Source organism: Corella eumyota, chromosome 3 (genome assembly GCF_963082875.1).
Source record: "Corella eumyota chromosome 3, kaCorEumy4.1, whole genome shotgun sequence".
Classification (NCBI taxonomy): domain Eukaryota; kingdom Metazoa; phylum Chordata; class Ascidiacea; order Phlebobranchia; family Corellidae; genus Corella; species Corella eumyota.
Window position 1 is genome coordinate 18,951,482 of NC_137492.1, and position 22,747 is coordinate 18,974,228.

General features: G+C 30.2%; 4 protein-coding genes across 4 annotated transcripts; 2 read left to right on the top strand and 2 right to left on the bottom strand.

The window, feature by feature from the left end:
• Positions 1–601: 601 nt before the first annotated feature.
• On the bottom strand, positions 602–5,179 carry LOC145745254 (WASH complex subunit 1-like). Its single transcript, XM_082563269.1, has 7 exons — positions 5,030–5,179; positions 4,326–4,501; positions 3,880–3,986; positions 3,646–3,758; positions 3,142–3,353; positions 2,395–2,801; positions 602–1,675 (listed from the first exon to the last, which is right to left on the bottom strand). Exons 1-7 carry the CDS (start codon positions 5,149–5,151, stop codon positions 1,451–1,453), a joined length of 1,362 nt encoding a protein of 453 aa, XP_082419395.1. The 5' UTR covers positions 5,152–5,179; the 3' UTR covers positions 602–1,450.
• A 4,629-nt stretch (positions 5,180–9,808) lies between these two features.
• LOC145744505 (protein SPMIP7-like) lies at positions 9,809–13,344 on the top strand. Its single transcript, XM_082562354.1, has 10 exons — positions 9,809–10,064; positions 10,171–10,337; positions 10,513–10,666; positions 10,969–11,141; positions 11,489–11,633; positions 11,721–11,788; positions 11,961–12,002; positions 12,209–12,316; positions 12,398–12,505; positions 12,677–13,344. The coding sequence occupies exons 1-10, from the start codon at positions 9,894–9,896 to the stop codon at positions 12,798–12,800; spliced, it is 1,260 nt and encodes a 419-aa protein (XP_082418480.1). The 5' UTR covers positions 9,809–9,893; the 3' UTR covers positions 12,801–13,344.
• Positions 13,275–19,206, bottom strand: LOC145744504 (dynein regulatory complex protein 1-like). The gene is made up of 16 exons (XM_082562353.1): positions 19,066–19,206; positions 18,658–18,858; positions 18,088–18,271; positions 17,812–17,949; positions 17,540–17,749; positions 16,973–17,112; positions 16,749–16,883; positions 16,228–16,374; positions 16,007–16,163; positions 15,568–15,717; positions 15,286–15,373; positions 15,078–15,137; positions 14,700–14,799; positions 14,165–14,320; positions 13,773–13,875; positions 13,275–13,422 (listed from the first exon to the last, which is right to left on the bottom strand). The coding sequence occupies exons 1-16, from the start codon at positions 19,182–19,184 to the stop codon at positions 13,366–13,368; spliced, it is 2,145 nt and encodes a 714-aa protein (XP_082418479.1). The 5' UTR covers positions 19,185–19,206; the 3' UTR covers positions 13,275–13,365.
• A 1,181-nt stretch (positions 19,207–20,387) lies between these two features.
• On the top strand, positions 20,388–21,014 carry LOC145746011 (uncharacterized). Its single transcript, XM_082564189.1, has one exon. The coding sequence runs from the start codon at positions 20,388–20,390 to the stop codon at positions 21,012–21,014; it is 627 nt and encodes a 208-aa protein (XP_082420315.1).
• Positions 21,015–22,747: the final 1,733 nt, after the last annotated feature.

A 22,747-nucleotide genomic window follows, 5' to 3' on the forward strand; every position in this document is an offset into this window, starting at 1 on the left:
TAATTTCATCCAAATATTTGTACACAACAATTTGTTTGTATACTTAAACAGTTAACTATAATCGCATTACATTTATAATCATATAGTTAACCTAATCATATTTAAAAGAACGTTTGTTTTTATAAGATATAACCCTATTTAAGACTATTTTCATATATAGTATCGGTAATGCTTTTATCAGCTAATTACTACAAAAAATAAACAAACTTTTTTTGAGGTGTTTTAAGTCCTTTCAGTTCGTAACTTTGTTAATACGATAATTTTGTATACATAAGTAAGTTGCTATGTTACAGCGTTCGTAGAATATTTGACTGCCTTCAAATTTGTACAAATTGTTAACATAATTACATGCAAACACACATTCTAACTTAAGTTACACATTTTATTTGTTTTTATAAAGAATAAGCTATCTTTAGATTCCATGCGATTGAAACAACATTTATAGAAAGGATTTAAACTAACTGGTTTGGGAAAAATTTTAAATAAGATTAAAGTTAGTTAGTTTGTGTAATAGTTTGAATGGTACTAGAAAAATATTATTATAATTTTTTCGAAATTAAATAAACTTTTGTAAATAATTGCTGTAATACATTTAAGACGTAATTATTTTTTCGTAAAATTTTTAATATCACAAAACAATTTATGAATTAAAAATTACTTTTTAAATAAATATTTACATTAACAAAAACTTTATAAAATTTACTGCATAAATAGCTTATATTTTTTTATCGTTAAATGGGGCATTTGAGCACTATTTTCAAATATTAGTGCCTTTTAAGTGACTTAGTCGTTAAAAAAACAGAGACGTAGTTAGTTAATGTTACTAATATTGCGCCGGATTTAACTTAAAATTATTCTCAGAAAATTCCAAAAAAGAATGATATCCCCAAAAAATATAAATTCTGATACCAAAATAATTTCAAAAACTAACTCTACAAACTGGAAATACAATATAACACTACATTAGGAAACCTTCTTATATTCAAGAACATTATTCTATATGTTTAATATTTATATATTTGAACTAAATTGAAACAAACAAGTTATTGCACACACATTTCAATCACAGAATAAATCAAGTACAAATCAACTTGCAATCACAACTTTGTATTTTTAACATGTTTGGGGCTCCCTATAACGAGTGTTTTATTATAATATCCAGTTTTATCATGAAAATTAATAGGTTTGTTGTATTATGCAAGATCTTGTTAAATATTTATTTGTTAATGATGTAGTGGTGCTAATGAATTATATATATATATCAATGTAAAGTTTAAATTATTTTTTTTAAATTTTTGGTAAATATTTAATTTGTTGGATATTTATTTTAACTCGAAGTTAGGGTAATTGGGATTTTTTTAACTAAGATTCTTTAAAATCATCTTGCAAGAGTATAAGAACCAGCATTAAACACTAAAAAATCATTTCAAAAAAATTTCAAAAATCATCTCTAATTCCAATCATCATCGTCATTTTGATTCGATTGATTACTAGCCACTGGAGGGGGTGGAGGGATCATGGCAGAGATTTTATCCATAGCTGACCCACCTCCACTACTGGGGGTTGATTGCGCATCAGGGGGCTTTTTAGCCCCAGAAATTCCCTTTCTTCGCATTGCAAGCTTACTGAAAAGATCAGACATTAAGTCTCCACCTCCACTTGCTGCAACAGGGGCCTAGAAGTCAAGAAATAGAAGTTTATATTGAAGGATGTTTGTTTAAGTTTAGAGAAGCAGTTAGCATGCAGCAGAAAGATTGTAAGATTTAATTCCTGAATTGTTCAGAGAATTGTTTAAAAAGAATTATTGCTTTAAGTTGAAGTATTATTATTATTGCGAGCAATTGAGATTACATTGTTTTTTTGTTTTTAATGATGTAATTAATATTATGATTTTGATTACATGCAAATGTAGAATGCAATTACGGAATGGTATTTTCTAAATATTTCAATTATATGTTGATTGTGGATCTATTCAATTTATTTTATTGTGTTTGTAAATCTAGTATTACAACTGATCATAGTATAGTTAGTAAATGAATTAGTTGGCAATTAGATACATAAGTGTTTGTTTAAAGAAGAACCGCACAAAAAGCATTAAAACATAACCAACCATGCAAAAACATAATCACCTCCACAACGAAATCTTAAGACCATTCAGTTAAAATAACTTTACTACAACTACAACTCTAAACTATTAATCATTACTTTATCGTTTATGTATATACCTATGTATATACAAATTGATATTAATATCTTTTTAAATAAAACCAAAATCTTAAAATCAAGAATTAAATGAGTGGCATTGTTAGTTTTTACACAATTTTCTACTATGCCTTACTCCATGAATTCACCCAAAAAATTAAAATTTATAAAAAACATGCAAACTAAACTTACTTCTTCCTTGGCTTTCTTCTTCTCCAGCTTCCTCTCCTTACTGCTCTTCAACTTCACCTTCCCAACTCCTCCAGTTGCTCTGATCGATGCAAGAAGATCAGATCTTCCTCCACCACTGTTGGATGGTACAGCAGGAGGAGCAGATGCTGGGGTAGATGTTGGGGCAGGAGCCAGAGCATTTATTACAGGAGGAGGAGGGATTGGGTTATTTATAGGGGGTGGAGGGGGGATATTAGAGGATGGTGGAGGGGGTCCTGGGTCAAGGTTTATGCTGTTGTTGTCAAGGCTTGGAGGGGGTGGGTTGTTGTCAGGGGTAACACCAGGAAGATCAGGAAGATTTGGAACATTTAGAAGAGAAGGAGCGATACCCTGGATGTTGTCAGAAGAAAATGTTAAATCAGCAACACCTATGAGGTTAAGAAAAAAATAATTATTTTGTGTTAAATTTACAATTAAGTCATTAAATATAAAACATTGTAGGTTTAGAAATAATATTAAACCAAAAATGTTATATTTTAAAAGGTCAATTTGTCTTTAATCTTTATATAATGGACTTTGGTAGACGATATATACCTATATCCAATTTATAGGCCACAAATTAAATAAAACTGCTGTTCAATTGAATTATTGCATGCAAATATAAGTTGAAAGTTCGAACTATTACACGATAATTAAAATCCCAACAGTAGGGCATACTATCGACTAGTTTATCATAAAAATAATATTTTTTTGAAAGATAAATAATACCTGGTAAATCTGGAAGATCCATCGGAACATCGATCTCTGGTACATCCCCTAAATCGGGAATGTAGAGATAGTTCTCCACATCATGTCTCTCCATCTCCTCGCGGTTGCTGATCGACATCGGAGCATCAGCGAGACCACTTTCATCTTCTTCCTGAGGAGTTTTGGTCTTACCACTAGCACCAAGAGGGTCAAAAATGGAATATTTTTTGTACCTTTATTTTAAGAATTTTTTTTTAATATTCTGTATAGTAAAAAAACACAAAAATATAAAATAATTTGATAAATAAGAAAGAATTACAGAAAGAACAAAATATTATTTAACACACTTTTTGTATAAATTTTAAAATTAGATATGTAAATTAATGTTTTACATCTACAAGTTTTTATACTATAGTGCCATCTTTTATCACAATAGCCCTGAAACATGATTAGAAATTGGTAAAGTATATATCTGGAAAATTAAGTTTTTTTAATTATTAAGAATAAAACCAATTTCAAACTTACGGATTTTCTGATGAATTAAAGAATAAAAATGAGCTGACATATTTGGAGTTTTTTGGTAAACTACCGAGACCTTCGTGACTATCTGTCAGTGATTGAGGAATTACTACTGGAACCTTGAATAAAAACAATTTAATTAGTTTAAAATATAAAAAATGTCTTATGTTAATAAAATGCGTTAAATTAAATTTGTATTTTTTTGACATTTTCCAATTTAAAAATAAGTATTTTAACCACCTGATAATATTGCTTTTTTTCATTAATTTCTTGTTCACTAAATGCATTCAGTTGAGATTTTATTTTTCGATATTTTCTTGTAACATTTTGCATAGATTTGTCAATATCTACATAATTAAAAAATAAATTTGATGACTAAAATATGAATGACCTGTTAAATATTCAATAATATTTATTTATCCCCAAGGTAAGAAGATAGACATCATGATTAATTTAAATATAAATAAAATAATTGGCAGTTACAATAACTTGTAGACAGTGAAAATCAAACCGGGATTTATGACCTCAGGGTTAATAACCCACGCCTTAAATGGCTTTACCAAGGTGCTAATACTATTGCAATAAATTAATAAACAATGCATACATAATGAAACAATATAAAAATAAATACACACACAAAATCTTGAATAAAATAATTCCATTAAATTGTTAGCAAATTAACATACCAGCAAATACAGAGACATAATTTTGTAGTTCATTATTTGCTGGATATTTGGAACTCGAGAACACTTGGATTGCCTTGTTGCTTCCTTTCACTACATTTATTTTAGCTTCTGCAACATTTATTCTTTCTTTTAAACTCTCTAAATGTTTTCGATCCTCTTCTACTCGCTTTGAAACTCTAAAAAAAATTTCAATTTAAATATTACCTGATTATAATGACAAAAAGTTAAGTTGTTAGGGATTGTAAACAGTACTATAAAGTTTGACTTTTAGGATATTATAGATTATAATTGCTCAATAGTTAAATTGCTGATTAAGTATACGCTTGGCAGAAGTTTATACGGTTTATAAAATTTGTTTTTGTATATATCTTTATCCTCGATGTGTGAAGGTCGAAAATGTGCGACCTAATCATAGAGTAACATTAGTTACCCCGACCCAATCTTGAGTTGGCTGTGACAGTTTGGGATATTATAAATTATAATTGCCCCAAATTTAAGCTGCTGATTAAGGTGCTGGCTTAGCTGCCTAGCAGGAGTTCAAACTATTTATATATTATAGTACCTTACTCAATGGAGCTTCAGCATGAGATCACTGGGGATCTAACCCAAGACCTCATGTAATGTAGGAAGTTTTCTGATCACTAAACTGGGCTGCCGAGTGCCGGTTAAGTTGTAACACAAACATGTAAAATTAAATAACCTACCGATTGAATATGTCGTCCGAGACTGCTTCCATATGATCAAGTGCATCTGCATAATGCTGGATAGTTTCTTCCTTCCGTAAATCCTGGGGTATTATAGAAATATTGTAATTTTCGTTCCACATTTTCTATTTTTTATCGTTTAACTTTTCCCTGCAGCCTCAACATCACGTAAAAGTAACGTAAGTATACACATTTGCTTTTTTTGCGCGTACGACGCTATGCTTGGGAAATTTTATTTTCCTAGTTGAGGATTTTAAATAAAAAAACATTTTTAGGTTTAAATTTTAATAAACTTAACCAAAACATCTAATAATACTTTTTTAAATATGTAATCTTGCCAAATATAGTGTGGCGAAATAAGATCAATTTAATATCGATATTGTACGTAAATGCTTTTCTAAAAATGCAAGATTTTGTTGTGCTGTCAACGTATTATCAACGTTCAGAATAAAGCAAATTTACAATTAATTTAAAGCGACGTGGTACAAGTATTTAAGCGGCTTTACAGCAAAACATATGCTTGTTCCAAATTAAATCAGGATCTAGTCCAGATGTAGCGGCAATAAACGATGTGTCGCCAGGTTGATTATAAACATTTCCAATGTATACCCATAAATGAGCGGTTCTTTAAAAAAATTAAAAAAGGTTTAAAATAATACAAAATTTTCTTTTTTTTGTTAATCTTTATTCTCGATGTGAGCAGGTCTTACAGCCTACATAGAGAACAAAACTTAACCCGACTAGCCTCAATTTACCTTTGGCATTATTGTATATTGTGAATTAAACAATAAAAGTTAGCTATCTGGTTATTAAATATTAAAAATTAAGCTGTAATAATATATGACGTTTTGTTGGCCCTTACTCGTACCGGTAAAACTAAAAGCAATATACAAATACAAATTAACAAAGCCACCTTAATGGAACCCATTGATTGCTATCGACTACTCCTGTTATAACTGGTATGTTATCATTGTTAGGAAATATGTCCTCTAATTGGCATAATCTGCTATGCTTTTTTCGACAGAAATAATTTGAAGTAGACCACGTTCTGTCCAATGTATGAGACCGATCATAATGCTTTATATAGGTATCTAAAAACAAGGCATTTAAAATATTTTACCGGTACCGTGGTGTAGTAGTCAGTACAGTTGGCTTTCACTACATGAGGTCCTGAGTTCGATCCCAACCGCTTTCATAGCGCCAACAAAGAAGGCCCTATAATGGTATAAACTTCCGCGCTAAACCAACACTTAAACAGCAGCTTAAGAATTCGCAAACTGCCAAAAGCAACCCAAGTCTGAGTCGGTGTAACTGCTGTTACTTTATGTTTAGGTCGTTAAGTCCCGCATTTAGAATAAAAGAGAGTTTTTAAGCAAACCAAAGAAAAATAAAAGTAAAATTAACCTTGGCAAGTAACATACAGTTGGGTTTCACATGTCGAGTGGTTTCCCCAATTGTCATGACTACATTTCATTAATTCGTTAACATCACCACAATTAATTGGTTTCAAAAAAAGCTAAAATATAAATAAAAGCCTTAATAGTTTTTATAGTATTATTTTTGTGTCGCGTATTATTTTTGTGTCGTGTAAAAAATCAGTTCAAAATACTTACATCTACTGTAGGTGGACTCGTGTCTGGATCTTCAGGTACTTCATCAGTAACATACATATTATTGAAAGCACAAACTGTTCGATATATATTTATGTGTTTGTTTAAACTCCATGTTGGATCCTTCAAACAAAAATCATATTTTTAATTATAAAGTTTTTAAAGGCCTAACTTAACAGCCTAATAATTGTTAACATGGCGGCAGTGGTAATCGAACCCAGAACTTTACCTAGTAAAGACAAGTTGTCATACAGCCACTATATTTCACTTAATTCTATAGGTTTTAATTAATTTATAATTAAATTAGTGAAAAAATTTGCTATGTCAATGAAATGCATACGATAAACCAAAAAAATGTTTAAAAAAAAAACTAAAATGGACATAAGTTTAAATTACTTTAAATGTATTAAAATGTTATTATAACTTACATAACAAACACCCTTCCAAGTTGGTAGAACAAAATTACTGTCGTCGTAAATATAAACTCGTCCAAAAGTCCCGTTCCCTAAAGTGATTGGAGCTGAACAAAGATACAAACTATAGTGGATTTGTTATTGGACTACGGTTAAAAATAAGCTAGGTTTTCAATAAGGCTAGCTTTTTTAAACTTCCAAAAAATTTAAATAAGATTGAATTTATTATTTATTTTTGTAATAACATAGAACTAATACACTTACTATCGCAAGAAGGAAGCCAACAAGTGGAACTCTCATTAACATCACCGGTACAGGATTGGCTTTCATCAGATTTAACGCAAGTTCTGTCCCTGTGTTTAACCCCTGCCCCACAATTTTCTGGTGTATTACAATAACTCCACGCTTGCCAATGAGCCCAGTCTAAATTTAATTTAAAAATGAAGTGTTATGGTTAATGCAGCCCTTAAATTATATTTGTTTTTTTAATCCTTAATAACGTTGAGTAATCATATATATTTCAGCTGGAGAACAAAAGTTATGAAGGTTGACTACTGCTCTCCTGCTGTAGCGACCTTGAGTAAAGCGTTATAAACGGTATAAACTCCTGCAAAGCCAACATTTAATTAGCAGCCTATTTTTAGAAAAATTTTAATCTATAATATGACCTAAATAATAGGATTTTTGTGGTTACCAACAATTTATATAGAAAGAACTTACACGGACAGACTCCGTTATTGCACAAGAAAGTATCTTGAGATATTCCGTCGCATTTCCATTCTTCCTCGGCTTGACACGAACGCACTCGGGTCCGGTAACCGTGACCGCACGTGACCGAGCAACCAGACCATAACGACCAGCCCAACCATTCTGAGTAAAAATCTGCAAAACGCAATTAAAAAAAGTTATCAATTAATGATGGTTTTTTATTTAAAACCCAATGTCGGTATAAGTTCAACTGTCATTAAACTTCTACTTAAATTTTGCCTAATGTCCAAATAGTGTAGTATACCGGTCACGACATCGGATTTAATTTGGGACGCACCATTGCCACACTATAAGTCCTTTTACCCGATCTTACAAGATAAATCAATTACGTCACAACAGCATATTTTTGTCCGATAAAAGTTAAAAACTTAAATAAAAACAAATCTACTGAAGTTACCCGATAAAGAAGGCGATAAAACCTGGCAGCTAAAATCCCTTCCTTCCGTTCGAAATTTGGGAGGAAGAGGAGAACAAACTTCATTTTTACCACAAACAGCATCTTTGCACGGATTAAAAAGGGCCTATTTCAAATAAAGTTATGTAAATTTTACTTTAAAAAGGGTAAATTTATAGAGATTTAACCTAAACCTATAGAGTAACAACTGTTACTCTTACCCAGTCTCGAGTTGCCTGTGGCAGTTTGGGATATTATAGATTAAAATTGCAACGCCTCACTTGAGGGCGATACACCATGAGAACAGTTGGGATTAAACCCAAGACCTCATGTGGTGTAGCAAGTGTTTTTACCACTACACCACGCTGCCGGCTAAAACTATAATAACTAAAATATTTTACCTTGCCCTGCAGTAGAAAAGCATCCTGACTGTAATAATCCCACTCTGGTAAATTGATTAACCCATCCTTTACTTCGACCCAATCCCCTTCATGCTGAATATAAGTAGAGCCTGATTTCGCAACAGTCAATCGATCGTTTGTGTTCAGTTCACATGTCCCGTCAATGTTGTTGTAGTTATAGGATTTGCACCTAAGTAAAATTAGTTATAAACTTTTAAACTTAAGGACCAGTCAATTGGATCAAAAGACAACTTAAACTGTTTTTCCTGAGATAAACTGTCTTTATATTGAGTTGTCCAGAGTAGAGTTGTTGATCAATTAAATTACCAAAGTATTAACATCTTATAGTAAAAATATAAGTTTTAATATTTAGGTTTAACTACTTTTTTACTTAATTTTACCAAGTATTCTAACAGTTATAGAACCCGACAAGACTTACATTGGTTCGGTGTCGCATTCCAACGAGCATTGTTGTACGATAAAAGTTTCAACTTTCCTCAAAGAATAACTTGGAAAATAATTTTCTTTCTGGACGTCTGCGTTTTCATTTTCAACCCAGGAGTTTTTTGGTTTTTTATATTCATCATTAGGTGACATCACACTCTTGCAACTCTGTATACAATTTGATGACGTCACTAAAGTTAAAAATGTTATAAAAAATAATAGCTGATTCATCTTTAAACTTAACACAAGATCTAAAATCAAAAAGATGATTTGGACTTCAAAATATTCTTTTTTTTTAATTAAAACATAATGAATAATGTATGAATTTTTTATTAATATAACAAAGTTATCATTAGTGTAATAAATATTCCGTTACACAAAAGAGCGTACTTCTTTTAAAAATTTTATTAATAAAATTTACCAAAATATACAGCCATAAATAAGATATTTTTAAAAATAGTTAACCTTTAAATGTACATCCCTATAAATTTAAATATAGTGCTATGTTTCGTAAAGCCGAAATATCCTGCGTTGTGTATATACATTTATTTAATTAAAAAAGAGTGTATATATAAATTTTATTTTTTATTTTTGTGTGAAAATGTATTATTTTTTGTATTTTCTATATTAAATAAATATATTTTAATTCGGTTTAAAATATATCGCCCTCTTTAGTCATTAAACATCGTCGCCATAGCAACGATACGCGCGCCACATATTGTCAACACAGCGCTTATTTCTATTTCTGTTAAGCTTTATAGAAGTCTGATAACTGAGTATTTCTTGCAAGATATACTTTATTGTTGTAATATAATCACATAGGTAATCAACGCAATGGCGGAAACTCAGTTACATCCACACCCTGGCATGGGAACAATTTTAAAAACCGATTCAAATGCAGGTGGAAATTTTGCGGAACAAATCGAGTTTAATCGGTCTCTAAGACACACAAAGTTTCCATTAATTCGTGGCCCAGAAGGAAACTACGACTATCCAAGTTTTCAAGTAAATCAAACAACGATAAATATTTTTTAAATTTAATTTTTAAATCATTTGTAATTAGGTTGCGAGTTCATATATATTAATTAATTAAACAAAAACTTTGCTTAAGGGTCGTTTAAAAGAGAGCCCGGCATTTATAAAATGGAACATTCACTCTCAAGCACCACATTCTGGGTATTCCCTTGCCCCCCATAGGGACAATCATCCAATCATTGACCCCGCTTCTGGGTTTATCAGCACTGGGGCCGACCAGGATTTGGGTACTGGGGTTAAAAGGTAAACTAATAAATATTTACTATTGATGATCGTTATGTTGTTTTATTTTTAATTTGCTTGTTTTTTAAAACAAAACTTATAAACCCCAAGAAAAACTTATAAACCTACACAATAGATTTAAAGCCCACCAATTTCAAAATTTACATTAATTGCTACCCAACTTTTAATATTTTAGAATATCAAGTATGGTACAAAACAGCGACAAAGTTCAACTTGGGACGCCAACAACCAAACCTCCAGATAGTGGAAGGCCACAAACCCCACCAAAAGCCCCAAAACACGAAGAATTAAAACCGAGTGAGATTGAAGCTACCTGGAAAGCAAGAAAGGTAACAAGAATACATCAATACTAAAAATAAATGTTTCTGTTGGCAATTAAAAAACCTATCACGCACAATATGGTATGCAGATTCTTACTGCTTTTATGTTTAAGCAGTCCTAGGTATGCCTCAATGTAATAGACCTGAAACTGGCAAAGTAAACTCAAGACCGGGGGCAACATATTAAAACTTACCCTTGTGTTGTCTTAAAAACAACTTGATACAAAAATGCATCTGAACACTCTACCATGTTGCTAATTTAGATTATAATTTTAAACATTTTATGTTTTTAGCCACATTTTATTATTTAGGTTCTTGATGTTTCATTACGAGCAAGTCTGGGAGGTTGGACAAGCCCAAGTAAAGTTGAACCTCTGCCTTCCAATGACAACGAGAACTTACTTGTTGGAACTTTTACTTTTAAACCAGGAAATTGGAGAGATGAAGCAGCAAGGGCTTATATGTTTACAAGCTCAACACAAACGTAAACTAAGTTTTAAAAAGCAATTATTGACTAAGCTAGAAATAAGATTAGTGGTTTGTAGTAAAGGGTTTAAAAAAAGGTTAAAGTAAAACACTCTGACTGCAGAACTTGTGGGTTTTGCTTTAAATATCCGTCATAAATTGTTTTAAAACTGGCGTAAGTTTAACTAAAATTGAAAAGTTATGATCAATTTAAATGTTCAAATTGGCATAAATTATCTTAGAAATTTTCAGTGGCAAAAATTTCTGGCAGAAAGAATTATAGTTCTGCACTATAGTGCAGCACTTTTCTTTTAATTTAGGTTAAAAAATGCTTAATTTTTATTCAATAAATTATCCTTTTTTTAGGGGATTTAATGAAGTGAGTTGGGACAATCGCCTTCCACCCAAAATCAAGGCTTGCCCAAGCACCCTGGAGAAAATGCCAGACCCAATATCACAGAGGTTTACTAAATGGGCAAAACGATATGAAGCAGTACCAGACATAAGCCAGGTAAACATTATTTAAAATTAATACTCAATGCATTTTGGTAAGGATAAATATTTAAATAAAATCTCTTATATTTTTTTTGTTTTTTAGTCATTTGGTCGCTCTTGGGACTGGTTTCAAGCAAGAGATAAAAATTACACAGAGAGACCATACAGATAGTAAATATTAAATAAAAAAAACTTAAAAAATGAAAAAATTTATAAACTATTAACAATACCTGTTGTTTTTTACATTTACTTAGCATATAAGCCCATGCTGTTGATAAAAAGTTGACATACATTCAATGTATATATATAAAACAAACTTAAATAATATTTAATCTTTTTTTAGCACAAGTCATTACCGAAAAAGTGGCCATATACCATGTTATAGGTAACACTTAATGTAAATTTTGTTTTATGTAATTCAAAAGATTGTTTAGAATTTAGTATAATAAACAATTTAATGGTAAACAGTAAAATGTGTTAAAATATAGGTTATCAACTACCGTAATTTTACAAAATATTTAACTTTAAAACAATTTATAACTTTATATTTTACTGGCCCATACGAACTAAAATATTTTTTTCTATCTACAGTGGGTCAATTGGAGCTTATGATTTTGAGGATAAAGATCACCCTGATGCTGAATACCGACCTCTAACCCAGCTAAGGACCCCTAAACCTCGCTACACTGATACAGCTCAGTAAGTTGTGCTTTAAAAATAACTTCAAGTTTAGTAAAAAAATAAGAATCCAAAAATTTACAAACTTTTTTTTTTTTTTAGTCGACCGAATATACCCAAATATGAAGGTTGTGTTCACTGGACTGGGGTTCACACAGCTCATAGTATGTACCCAGCCCCACAACCCCCTTCCACTGCATATGTGCACAGGTAAATAGGGGTAACATAATAAAGCCTAATATACAAAGCCAGAAAACTTTAATCTGATATAGTCTTAGTGGTGGAATAAGATTCCCCATGGAATGTAGGCACTAATACTAACTGAATACTTTTACAAAATTATACAACAAACTATTTACAGATGTTTATTTTTTTATGTAGGAGGTTACCAACCCCAACTAACACTTCACCATGGGCAAAACGAGGTCCTATGTCAAGAATGGTGACAACTGTACCTCCTAAAAACCCATTTAATCAAGTCAATGCTGAAACTGTATTAGCATAAGTTTCAAAAGTAGGCCCCCCTATTTTAAGATACTATCTAAATTATTCAGGCAGTTTTAGTAATTATTATTTTGTTTTTAAGTCCAAATTTATTATTAATTTGCCAATTTTCTTTTAAATTCCTAAAATGTCAGGGTATGTATAACATATGTTACCTTATTTAATTACACATTTTAAATTGTAGTAGAACAACTATTCTAACTATTTTGTTTGAGCTGTTAAAACTAAATTTTCGTTAACGGGTACTTTAAATTTATAAGGATTTAAGTCATGTTTTATATAAAACATAAAATAACACAATTTGTATAAACCTTGCTTTATTTGTTAAGTTAATATTGCACCTGTTTTTGCAACATTAAACTTTGATTTGTTGCATTGATTTCCATTTTTATTCGTGTGTTGGATTATATTTTTATGCATATTCAAAGCACTAAATGTCATTTACCCATATCCTTAATACTCCAAATATTTCATATTTTGTTTTTTTATTTATTTAAAAAATATATTAATTAAAGCACAATGATAATACATAAAAGTTTTCATTTTGTAAATGTGTGTTTTTTTCTTCAACTGTATTCCAATTGAAGTATCCTGGTAGGAGGGATTTCCAATTCTTGATTCACCTAAATCGATTTTAACAATAAGTCTTTAAACTACATAAAACTGTATAAATATATCTAATTATTAAAGTTTTTCTTACTACACTAGGCTACCAAATTTAAAATGTTATTTTTTAACACAATTTTAACTCTTTTCAACATGCAATTTGTTAGTAGAAATTACATAAAGTTAAGTAGTAACTAGAATTAGTTGCTCTATCAACTGCAATAAGGCAGCCAAGTTAATAATTACTACATAACTTGTATGACAACATTGGTTAGTTAAAATGCTAAATTTAGCAGCGTACATCCAGCAATAATAATCTTGCAAGCTCTAATTAATACACTACTGACTAACATGCTAATATATTAACCTTTGATGAAATGTACTGGTGTAGAAGCATTCTTAGTTCAGAATTTTGCTGGCGTAAGCTGTCAGTTTCTTTAATGCGGGTTTCGCGTTCCGTTAACACGTTGCTAAACAAGTAGCGAAGCGTTACTTTAATGCGTTTGTTTAGAAAAATATTTTTCTGAACCTTTTACTACATTTAGCGATGTAAAAATCATTTTTTAGCCAACAAAATTCGGCCAAAATGATTATCTATCTTTAAAAACCATTCTTTGTTTGGTAATTTGATAAAACAAAATTGTATTTTGCTTTTTTTAGCAAACTGGCAAAATAAAAATAAAATATATACCCTTGAACCTTACAAAATATATTTTATATAATTTTTTCGTATATTTTACTAAATATTTCAAAACTTACTGATATTTGGTCAGAGATGAAGTCAAAGCATCCCACATCTTTAGTTTATGTTCATCGATGACGCCCGAGCAAGTCTCCCAGTATTCTGCATCCTGAGAAGAGTCTCTTCCATCAGCTCCTCCAAGTTTGTTCACCAAACTTAATCTTTGTTTCTCTCTAAACAAAATTGGACCAAGTTAAAATAAAAAAATTAAATGTCATGTACACTAAGTACACTAAGAGCAATGAATTTTTTGCTATAAATATCTATATTTAAAGCAGCTTAGTGGCTGATCTGTATATATATATGTTAATGTACAATTTATAGGCCTACAAAATAAAGAAAACTTCTGTTTGTGGTGTTTTGGTAATCTATCGCTGGCGAAGTTAAGTTTGGAATTGCAACTATATTACAACAATTAAAATCCCGACTGTAGACTGGTACAAGTAATAAGTGTAATTTTAAAAATTTTTAAGTATACTTTGTGATAACATAGGTATTCTAAACAATTAAACGTTATAATCAAATGAATATTATCAGTAAGTTTTTACATACTTGGTAGGTTTAATGTGTTCCTTTACAAATTTCTTGAGGATTTGAAGGACAAGGTTGGGATCAACAAAACCTTCTGCAGTTGAAACATTACTTCCTTCTCCTTCCAAACATTCACATAATGTCAATAGATTAATATATTGAAGAAAGCACATTAACAGGTAATTATAGGTAAACTGTAGCACTGTTATTATTTAGTAGTATATACACTATAGATAAGGTGATATTATAAGGTCAACTATATCTAAACTAAAGCAGTCTACATAGCAGTTTACATTAAACACCATTTGCATTAAAATCAGAAGACTCATTAAATCTTAAATTGGGTTTTTAATTCAAGAAAAAAATTAGTAATGAACTCAATTGTCATAACAACCATACCTGATGTCATTTGTTGGATTTCTGAGTCTCCAGTTCCGACACTTCCAGCTTCATCAACGCCTAAAATAATTCATTATATATTTATCCTCAAAATTTGAAAAACAAAAAATTCGTTTGGAAAAAACAAGAAAATAAGTTTAAGATTGTACATTGTATTTGGTTAAATTTTTCTTTAAACTATTATTATTATTTTGCTAACTACAATTACCTTGTTCATTCTTTGCTCCCATTTTTCCATATAGGAAAAAGAAATTCGATAATTTGGTCACATCTTCTTCTGTGTCTATGTTAAGAGCCTAAAAATAAAGTTATAAAATTTACGAAAAGCACAGCATAAGGTTAATGGTTTGAAATCAATTTGCATGCAGTAAGAAATCAGGGATAAAGAAAATTCAATTCAAATAATAAATATTCTAATGGAAATATTCAAATTTTTAATTTATTACAATTTGACTTGTTAAATAGGATAACAACATTTATGTTTATTTACCTTAAATATAGCATCAAGTTTTATAAGTGATCTTTCATCAGCTTGTAGAGGTTGAAGTAATTTGTTTAATTTTTCCTCCACCAGGAATCCAGCTTCATCACATAAGATTTCAAGTAGGTGTTTCACTGAGCCAAGCGATAACAAAGATTTCTAAATATTTAAAATTCACTTTTATACAGAATTACTCCTCTAGAATTTAAAATTATCTATTTTTTCTATATATATTTAAAAAGAATGTAAAACAATTTTAATAATTATTTAAAAATGCCCTAAAAAATTTTTGTTTTATTAAATTATAATAATATTTTCATAGAATGGTTTAATCATTTATTATTGCTTTTCTACAATATTAACAGCCTTAGTATTTTAAAAATTAAAAAAATTTGTTTATCTAGATATTTGAAGTTAAATTTTGTTCTAAACAAAATGTTAAACTCACAATTTTTCCACCACCTTCAACAGTTTCTGCTTCAACTTCAGGCAACTTTAAAGTTGAAGTTTCGCTAGAAGCTAATATTTCCTTAGCCAATGAAGTTGCAGTGGGTCGTGGGTCGTTTGATTGGACCTCCAAAGGACCCCGAGTCTTCCCCATTATTCTAAATATAGAAAAAATAATTTATCTTAAAGTTTTTTTAGTTTTAAATTTTTTCTTCATCTAACGTTTCCGGAGGATGCCAGGGAAGACCAAGCTGCTGTCGATGGATTGTCTTATCTCCTTTTAACACATCATCCACTAGAGAGCGCACTTCATCCTCGTTCATTTTCCAAATGTCCTCAAACTTCTTCCAATCAGTCGCTGAAAAGTGCCTAAAAATATTTTTTTTTAAATTAAATTAAATTTTTCATAATTTTTTTATTTATTTATCCTTGATGTGGAAAGGCCAACTTCAGGACCTAAACATAGAGTGACATTAGTTACTTCAACATGGTTAAGTTGCCTTGTGCAGTTTGGAATATTATAGATTATAATTCCTCAATAATTAACTGCTTTTTTTTAAGTGTTTTGTTAACAGGAGGTTATACAGTTATAGCACCTTACTTAACAGCACTACAGCATGAGAGCAGAGGGGATCGAACCCACAATCTCATGTAGTAAAGCCAAGTGTACTGACCGCCAAATCACACTGCTGTAATTAAATTAAATTTTAAAAACATTTAAAAAAGAAATAGTCCCAACTAACTTCATTTTCTTGTGTAGTTCTTTATACTGATCAGCGATTCTCTTGTATTCATCCGCCAGATTTTGATTTTCCTCTTTGTAATTTTTTTCTTGCTTGCTCAATTTCAAGCGAAAACTGTTGAGTGAATCTTGAAGTCTAAAAAAAAATTTTGCAAAAAAAAATTAAATAATAAAACTAACAATGTGGAAATGAGTAAAATTTGAATAAAAAACCAATTTGTTTACCTTGTTATTTTGCGTTTCTGTTGAGATTTTGTGATTGTATTTTCTTCATCACGTTTCTTAAGAACTTGGAAATTATATTCCAACTTTTCCTGATTGAGTTGATAAGTTGCTTTCATTTGTTGTAACTGTTGCTCCAATATCTAAACAAAAATTTATACAAACAAATTTTAAATTTTTATTAAAACATGTTTTTGTTATCTTGTGTTTTAAAAAATGTGTTTTTTTCTTAAAACAAAGTTAAATAAATATAATTTTTTAGTCACTAGCACAGCCTACAGTCTTGATTTTTGTTGCAACTCTCAACTAATATTCGCGAATAAAAATTTTCCTGCTTACCACAATCTCCAGTTTTATATATTTGGAAGACCTATTAATATTTGGCATACATATATATATATAGTCCACCAAGCTTCATTATATAAATTTTTATATATAAAAAATGAAAATGGTAATAAATGCTTTTGAATATTATTATTCTGGCATTAAAATTTATTTTTTTAGGTTTGGAACACTTAAGTTTTCGTTACACTCTCAAGCAATTGTTAAAATTAAAGAACTTGGTTTTACCTGTACATCAGTTTCTAGTTTGATCTTCACCATGTTATACTCTTCCGTGTCGTGTGTCCTCAGGGAATCAAGCTGCATCCCATGCTCATCAACTCTCCTGAATCTCAGGTTAAGATAATCATCCTCTCGATCCCTTCTCTGCTGCATGATCGAATCCCACTTCTTCCTATTTGCTTTTAAAACATCCGCTCTCTCGTCAGTAAATGAGGTCTGAGAATTAAAAGAAAAATTTTAAATTAAAATTTAATTTTTTTTAAATATTTTTTTTTTACCTCAATTTCAAGAAGTTCATCCCTGAAAGATTTGTTAAGATTTTTAACTTGTTCTTCCATTCTCTCGATCATAAGATCAACATCCTCTGCTTGCTTCTTCAAATCCTTGACATACTCATCATCTTTTTGCTTCAACTCCTAGAATAACATCATTTTTAATATATACACCTATTATTAAATATACTAGGTAACTAAAAACAAGTATTTTGCAAATTACAAATTTGTTTTTTTAAAGCAATTTTTTTTCAAATTAAAAAATTGTATTTTTTTACTTACGAGTTGAAGTTGGTTGATGAGTTTATTCTTCTCGTCAATCACAGTGTCGCATCCCTTCGTTTGCTCGATCAACATCTCATGGAGGTCGCTTGGAATCTCTTTCATCTTTGCAGCTGACCATCTTCGACTGATCTCTTCAAATTTCTCTGAAGAAGTTTTTGCCTCCGCCTCCAATTTCTCGACTCTGTAAATAATTTATTTTTAAATCTTGGGCAAAAACTAATTAAAACTGGTCAATAAATGCCCTCTGGTCATGATTTTATTGTCATAATATGGTCACAACTCTTAACTAATATTTGCCAGTGATAATTTACATGCGCACCACAAACCGCAGTTTCTTTTATTTTGTAGGCCTATAAATTTATTTTGTAAGACTATAAACCCGAAAGGTTTCAGGTTAAAGCCTCACCAATGCCATAATATTTGTCCTTGAGTTCAGCGTTCACGGATAGCTCAAACACATCCCAATAGCACACCCTTACCCAATAAAAACATCAAAAACCTACCTCCTTATGGGAATACGGAAAAAAAAAATTAGGCAAATTTAAAAATGAAAATCTAAAGTTTCACCTTGTTAGTTTATGGACTCCCTCCTGAACCCGATGTTGCATTTCTCTCGCATCACCAGCAACTTTAACATTGGTTACAAGTTCAAATCCATCGCTCTCCAGCTTCTTCAACCTTTTTCTACTCTCCTCGATCTGTTCCCGTCCTTTTCCTATGTCACTTACTGTCTCTTTTTTAGCAACTGCATTTCCACCCATAGCTTCTCTATAAGAAATATTTTTTTTTGTAAATATTAAAAAAAAACTTTCGATAACAGAACACTTTAAAAATTGATTAATTAAGTATGTTACACAACACTCTATATCACATTTAAAATACTTAAAAAATAAATTGTATTCCATTATTATTTTACAATTTGTCTTCTTCTATTTAAAACTAACAAAGTTTACATAAACTTAGAATAAAAATTACCTTTTTTGTTGTTCAATTCTTTTTTGAATCCTTAATCTTCTTGCCTTGATCCTTTCCTCTGGATCTGCAGCATCCACAGAAGGTCCGGTTTCCTCCTCATCCTCAGGTGAGTGGATCATTTTTATTTAAAAGTAATTTCTCAAAAATATATCTAATCATTTAAATTAAACAATAAAGCATTAGACAGTTTTTCTTTTTGTATTAGGGTTAATTATGATAAATCGTTTGAAAGCACCTAATTAGTTAATTAATGTTATTTATCACTTAATTTTTAGGGTTTTACTAAGATTAATTGACAGACTGACATTAACAACCAGTTTGATCGGCAGCGTGGTGTAGCGGTAAGAACACTTGCTACACCACACATGAGGTCGTGGGTTTAATCCCCACTGCTCTCATGCTGTAGCGCCCTTGACCTTGAGTAAGGCGCTATAAACATATGAACTCCTGCTGAGTTAGCACTTAATCAGCAGCATAATTATCGGGCAACTGATGTTACTTTATATTTAAGTCGCGCATTCGACTTTCCCACATCGAGGATAAAGAAATATACAAAAAAAATACAATTTGACGACCAATGACTGACTTTAATGTAACTGTAACATTAAAAACAAATTCCTAATTTGAAATATATTATAGCACGCACATGCAAGTACATAGCGTTCCGGTTAATTAAATTCCTTTAAATATTAGCAAAACAAGCCTAGTTAATTAGCTAGCAAATTAAAAACTCAAACATTTGGCCTGGAACTTATTTATAAGAAATATAAATTTTTATTGAGTAAGTAGTCATGACACTCAGTGTTTCCAAATAAAACAAAACATAATATTTTAAATTTATCCTCAGTCATAATCAATAAAATAAAAGAAGTTTTATTATTAAATGTGGCTTTATTTAAAAAAATAAACAAAACAGTTAATGTTACCCTTTTTTGCCACTTATTATTTAAAAAAATTATTAATTTTTTAAATTTGTTTTACTAAATTTACATAGTAATTTAAAACAAAACAGCCTACGACATAAAAAATTAGCATTTACAAAACCAGGCCATCGGAAATGAGATATAATTACAATCTTAAAAGGTAATTTATTCACAATTTAACATAAACAAATAAAATTTAACAGGTACTAGAAAATCTTTCGAGATAAAAGTGTAAAAGAAAGTCAGGACGGGGAAAAATCATCATTCCTTGCAAACAAAAATATAGGCCTATAAATACACTTTGGAAAATGAGACTCCTGAAAACTGTTGATTCCTATTCAGAAAAGTGGTAAAACTTAGGCACATTATTAGCAACCTTATTTAAAGCGTTAAATTACAATGGCAGAAAATATCGTTGTTGAAAGATTAAACTTGAACGACTATGATGGTGTGGTTTCCTTTATCAATCTGCATTATACTCCAAATGTTGTTAGTAGAAGAATGTTGAAAATAAATAGTACAGAATCTTATGAAATCGACGAAAGGCGAGTTTGGAGCAACTTGTGTGAAGACTTGGCATTCGGAGCCTTTGATACATCAACTGGTAACCTGATAGGAGTAATACTTAACTACGTTTACAAAAACACCAAAAATAGCAACGCTGTAAGCCAGAAGGAGCAGATTCTTAACCGACTTTTTGCTGTGATGGATAAATATGTTATGAAACGATTTTGTGACAAGAAAATGATGGTGATCAGCATGCGTTCAGTACATACCGCCTACCAAGGTCAAGGGATCTCCAACTTGTTGCTACAGAAGAGTATAGAGCTAGCGAAAGAGTTGAAATTCGACAGCGTTATCTCGTATTCTACAACCATATTCACCTCTAACAAATTCGGATTCAAGACCATGCTTGAAATCAAATATGCTGAATATGTAGACCAAGCCACTGGGACAAGACCATTTCGTGATGGAATAATTCAACCCCATACGAGTATTCGACTTCGCCAACTTTCGCTTAATTAGTAATTTAAAAAGAATGGTTCACATGGCAAATTTATTATACAGTTTTTTATCTTTTTTATTTTTATACATATTAGCAAAGTTGTTTTTATTTTATTTTTACTTTGTCAAAATATATTTTAATATATTTAAAAGGTTTTTTATTTTTACGCTTTTTTATAAATGCCTTATTTTTCTAAAAAGTAAAGTTTAACAGCCAAAAAAATACAAGCTAAACAAAAAATGCCTACATTTAAAATGTATCAATCTTTTAGAGGGTAGAAGGGATTAAATAAACTTTACAATTGATTATATTCATCTATGGGAACCAATATTTACTAAACAAACTTATCGGCGACAATTTGACCACTACAGTGATTTAAAATCAAATAAAAACCAACAGTTTATTTCGTTTGGGTCTCAAGTGTCAGAAGAGTTTATATAAGCGATATTTGTTACATTTCCTATCGTATTTGTTATAGCACAGACAATATAAACAGGTTATATTGAGAATGGAATTGTATAGCAAAAAATAATATCAATTTTAATGTAGAATATGTATTGGTAAGGCTTGGGTTAGGTTAGGTCTAGATTTCTCAAAATAAAATTTACGTAATGGTAAATAAATGTCATTTTTCAATGACCAGACGATGTCTAATCATCAATAACAAAAGCATTCGTTTATCTTTACAAATTTGTTGTGAATAAACAACCCTACTCAGACTTTATCACGGCTTTTACGTAGTTAAAATTCGTGATGTAATTATAAAAGTATCGCAACGATATAGCATTACGTAATGACAATAAAACGCGCCTTAGAAAATCTAGAAAATAAGTTGTAATTATTCTATTTTAGATTTCCAATAAAAAAAATGTTTGGTACCTATGATAATTCCTTTAACTTAAACAAAGTGTTAAAAAACAGTTTTATTTGTAATCAAACCTTGGCTTAAGAGGTATAAGTGTATTACTTAAGTATAAGTTACGTAATATATTTATATTTATACGCTACTATTAAACCTTGAAAACATAGTTTACGTTACAGCTACACCTACTACAAAGTAGAAGAGTGACATCGCCTTTCAAGTTCGGTTAATTACTTTAATTGGAACTCGTTGATTTTAAATGGACAAATTAGTTTTTTCACTTAAAATACAGATTCAACGAAGGCAATCACATTATTTGCAGTTTCGATTTACACATTTTCTAATTTAAAATAATTGATTTTTACTCTAACAGTGAAACAGACCATTAATTCTTAAGGCACAATAATGTAGAATATTAAAATTATTGTAGGCGAAGAGTTAGAATTCTTTAAAAATAATGAATTTGAAAAAAAAAATTTATACCTTGTTATTTAAACTAGAAGTCAACAATTATTTAAACTTTCAACTACTTAAAAATCGTTACCGAAACTGTAGGTATTTTAAAAATGTAACATCCATGCTATAAAGAAAATTAAGAAGTCAATAATAATACCCACATATAGTTTACCTTAGAGTTTATATCAAAAGATTACAATATATTTAAGCCAATACAAACGAATTGGTATTTTATATTTATAGGTACGCCAACAGCGAATCAAAGACTATAGAAATAATTAAAAACGAGAATTATTTTACAAAAGACAGTGTTTATAGTAAAAACAACATCAATACACTGTTAAAGCATAGCATAAACATTCATATGGGCTTAATATTACATTTACTCGTATTGATGTTGTGTTAATTTACATCGCCTGTTAAAGACGATCGAAA

Coding starts and splice junctions, on each gene's coding strand:
- LOC145745254 (XM_082563269.1), bottom strand. CDS start 5,151: ATGTGGAACGAAAATTACAATATTTCTATAATACCCCAGGATTTACGG. Junction 3,987..4,325: donor TTATGTCTCTGTATTTGCTG/GTATGTTAATTT, acceptor TTAATTATGTAG/ATATTGACAAATCTATGCAA. Junction 1,676..2,394: donor AGAAGAAAGCCAAGGAAGAA/GTAAGTTTAGTT, acceptor CTTGACTTCTAG/GCCCCTGTTGCAGCAAGTGG.
- LOC145744505 (XM_082562354.1), top strand. CDS start 9,894: ATGGCGGAAACTCAGTTACATCCACACCCTGGCATGGGAACAATTTTA. Junction 10,338..10,512: donor TTGGGTACTGGGGTTAAAAG/GTAAACTAATAA, acceptor TTAATATTTTAG/AATATCAAGTATGGTACAAA. Junction 11,142..11,488: donor TTTACAAGCTCAACACAAAC/GTAAACTAAGTT, acceptor TCCTTTTTTTAG/GGGATTTAATGAAGTGAGTT.
- LOC145744504 (XM_082562353.1), bottom strand. CDS start 19,184: ATGATCCACTCACCTGAGGATGAGGAGGAAACCGGACCTTCTGTGGAT. Junction 16,375..16,748: donor GAACTACACAAGAAAATGAA/GTTAGTTGGGAC, acceptor AAATATTTTTAG/GCACTTTTCAGCGACTGATT. Junction 15,718..16,006: donor TTGAAGGTGGTGGAAAAATT/GTGAGTTTAACA, acceptor TTAAATATTTAG/AAATCTTTGTTATCGCTTGG.
- LOC145746011 (XM_082564189.1), top strand. CDS start 20,388: ATGGCAGAAAATATCGTTGTTGAAAGATTAAACTTGAACGACTATGAT.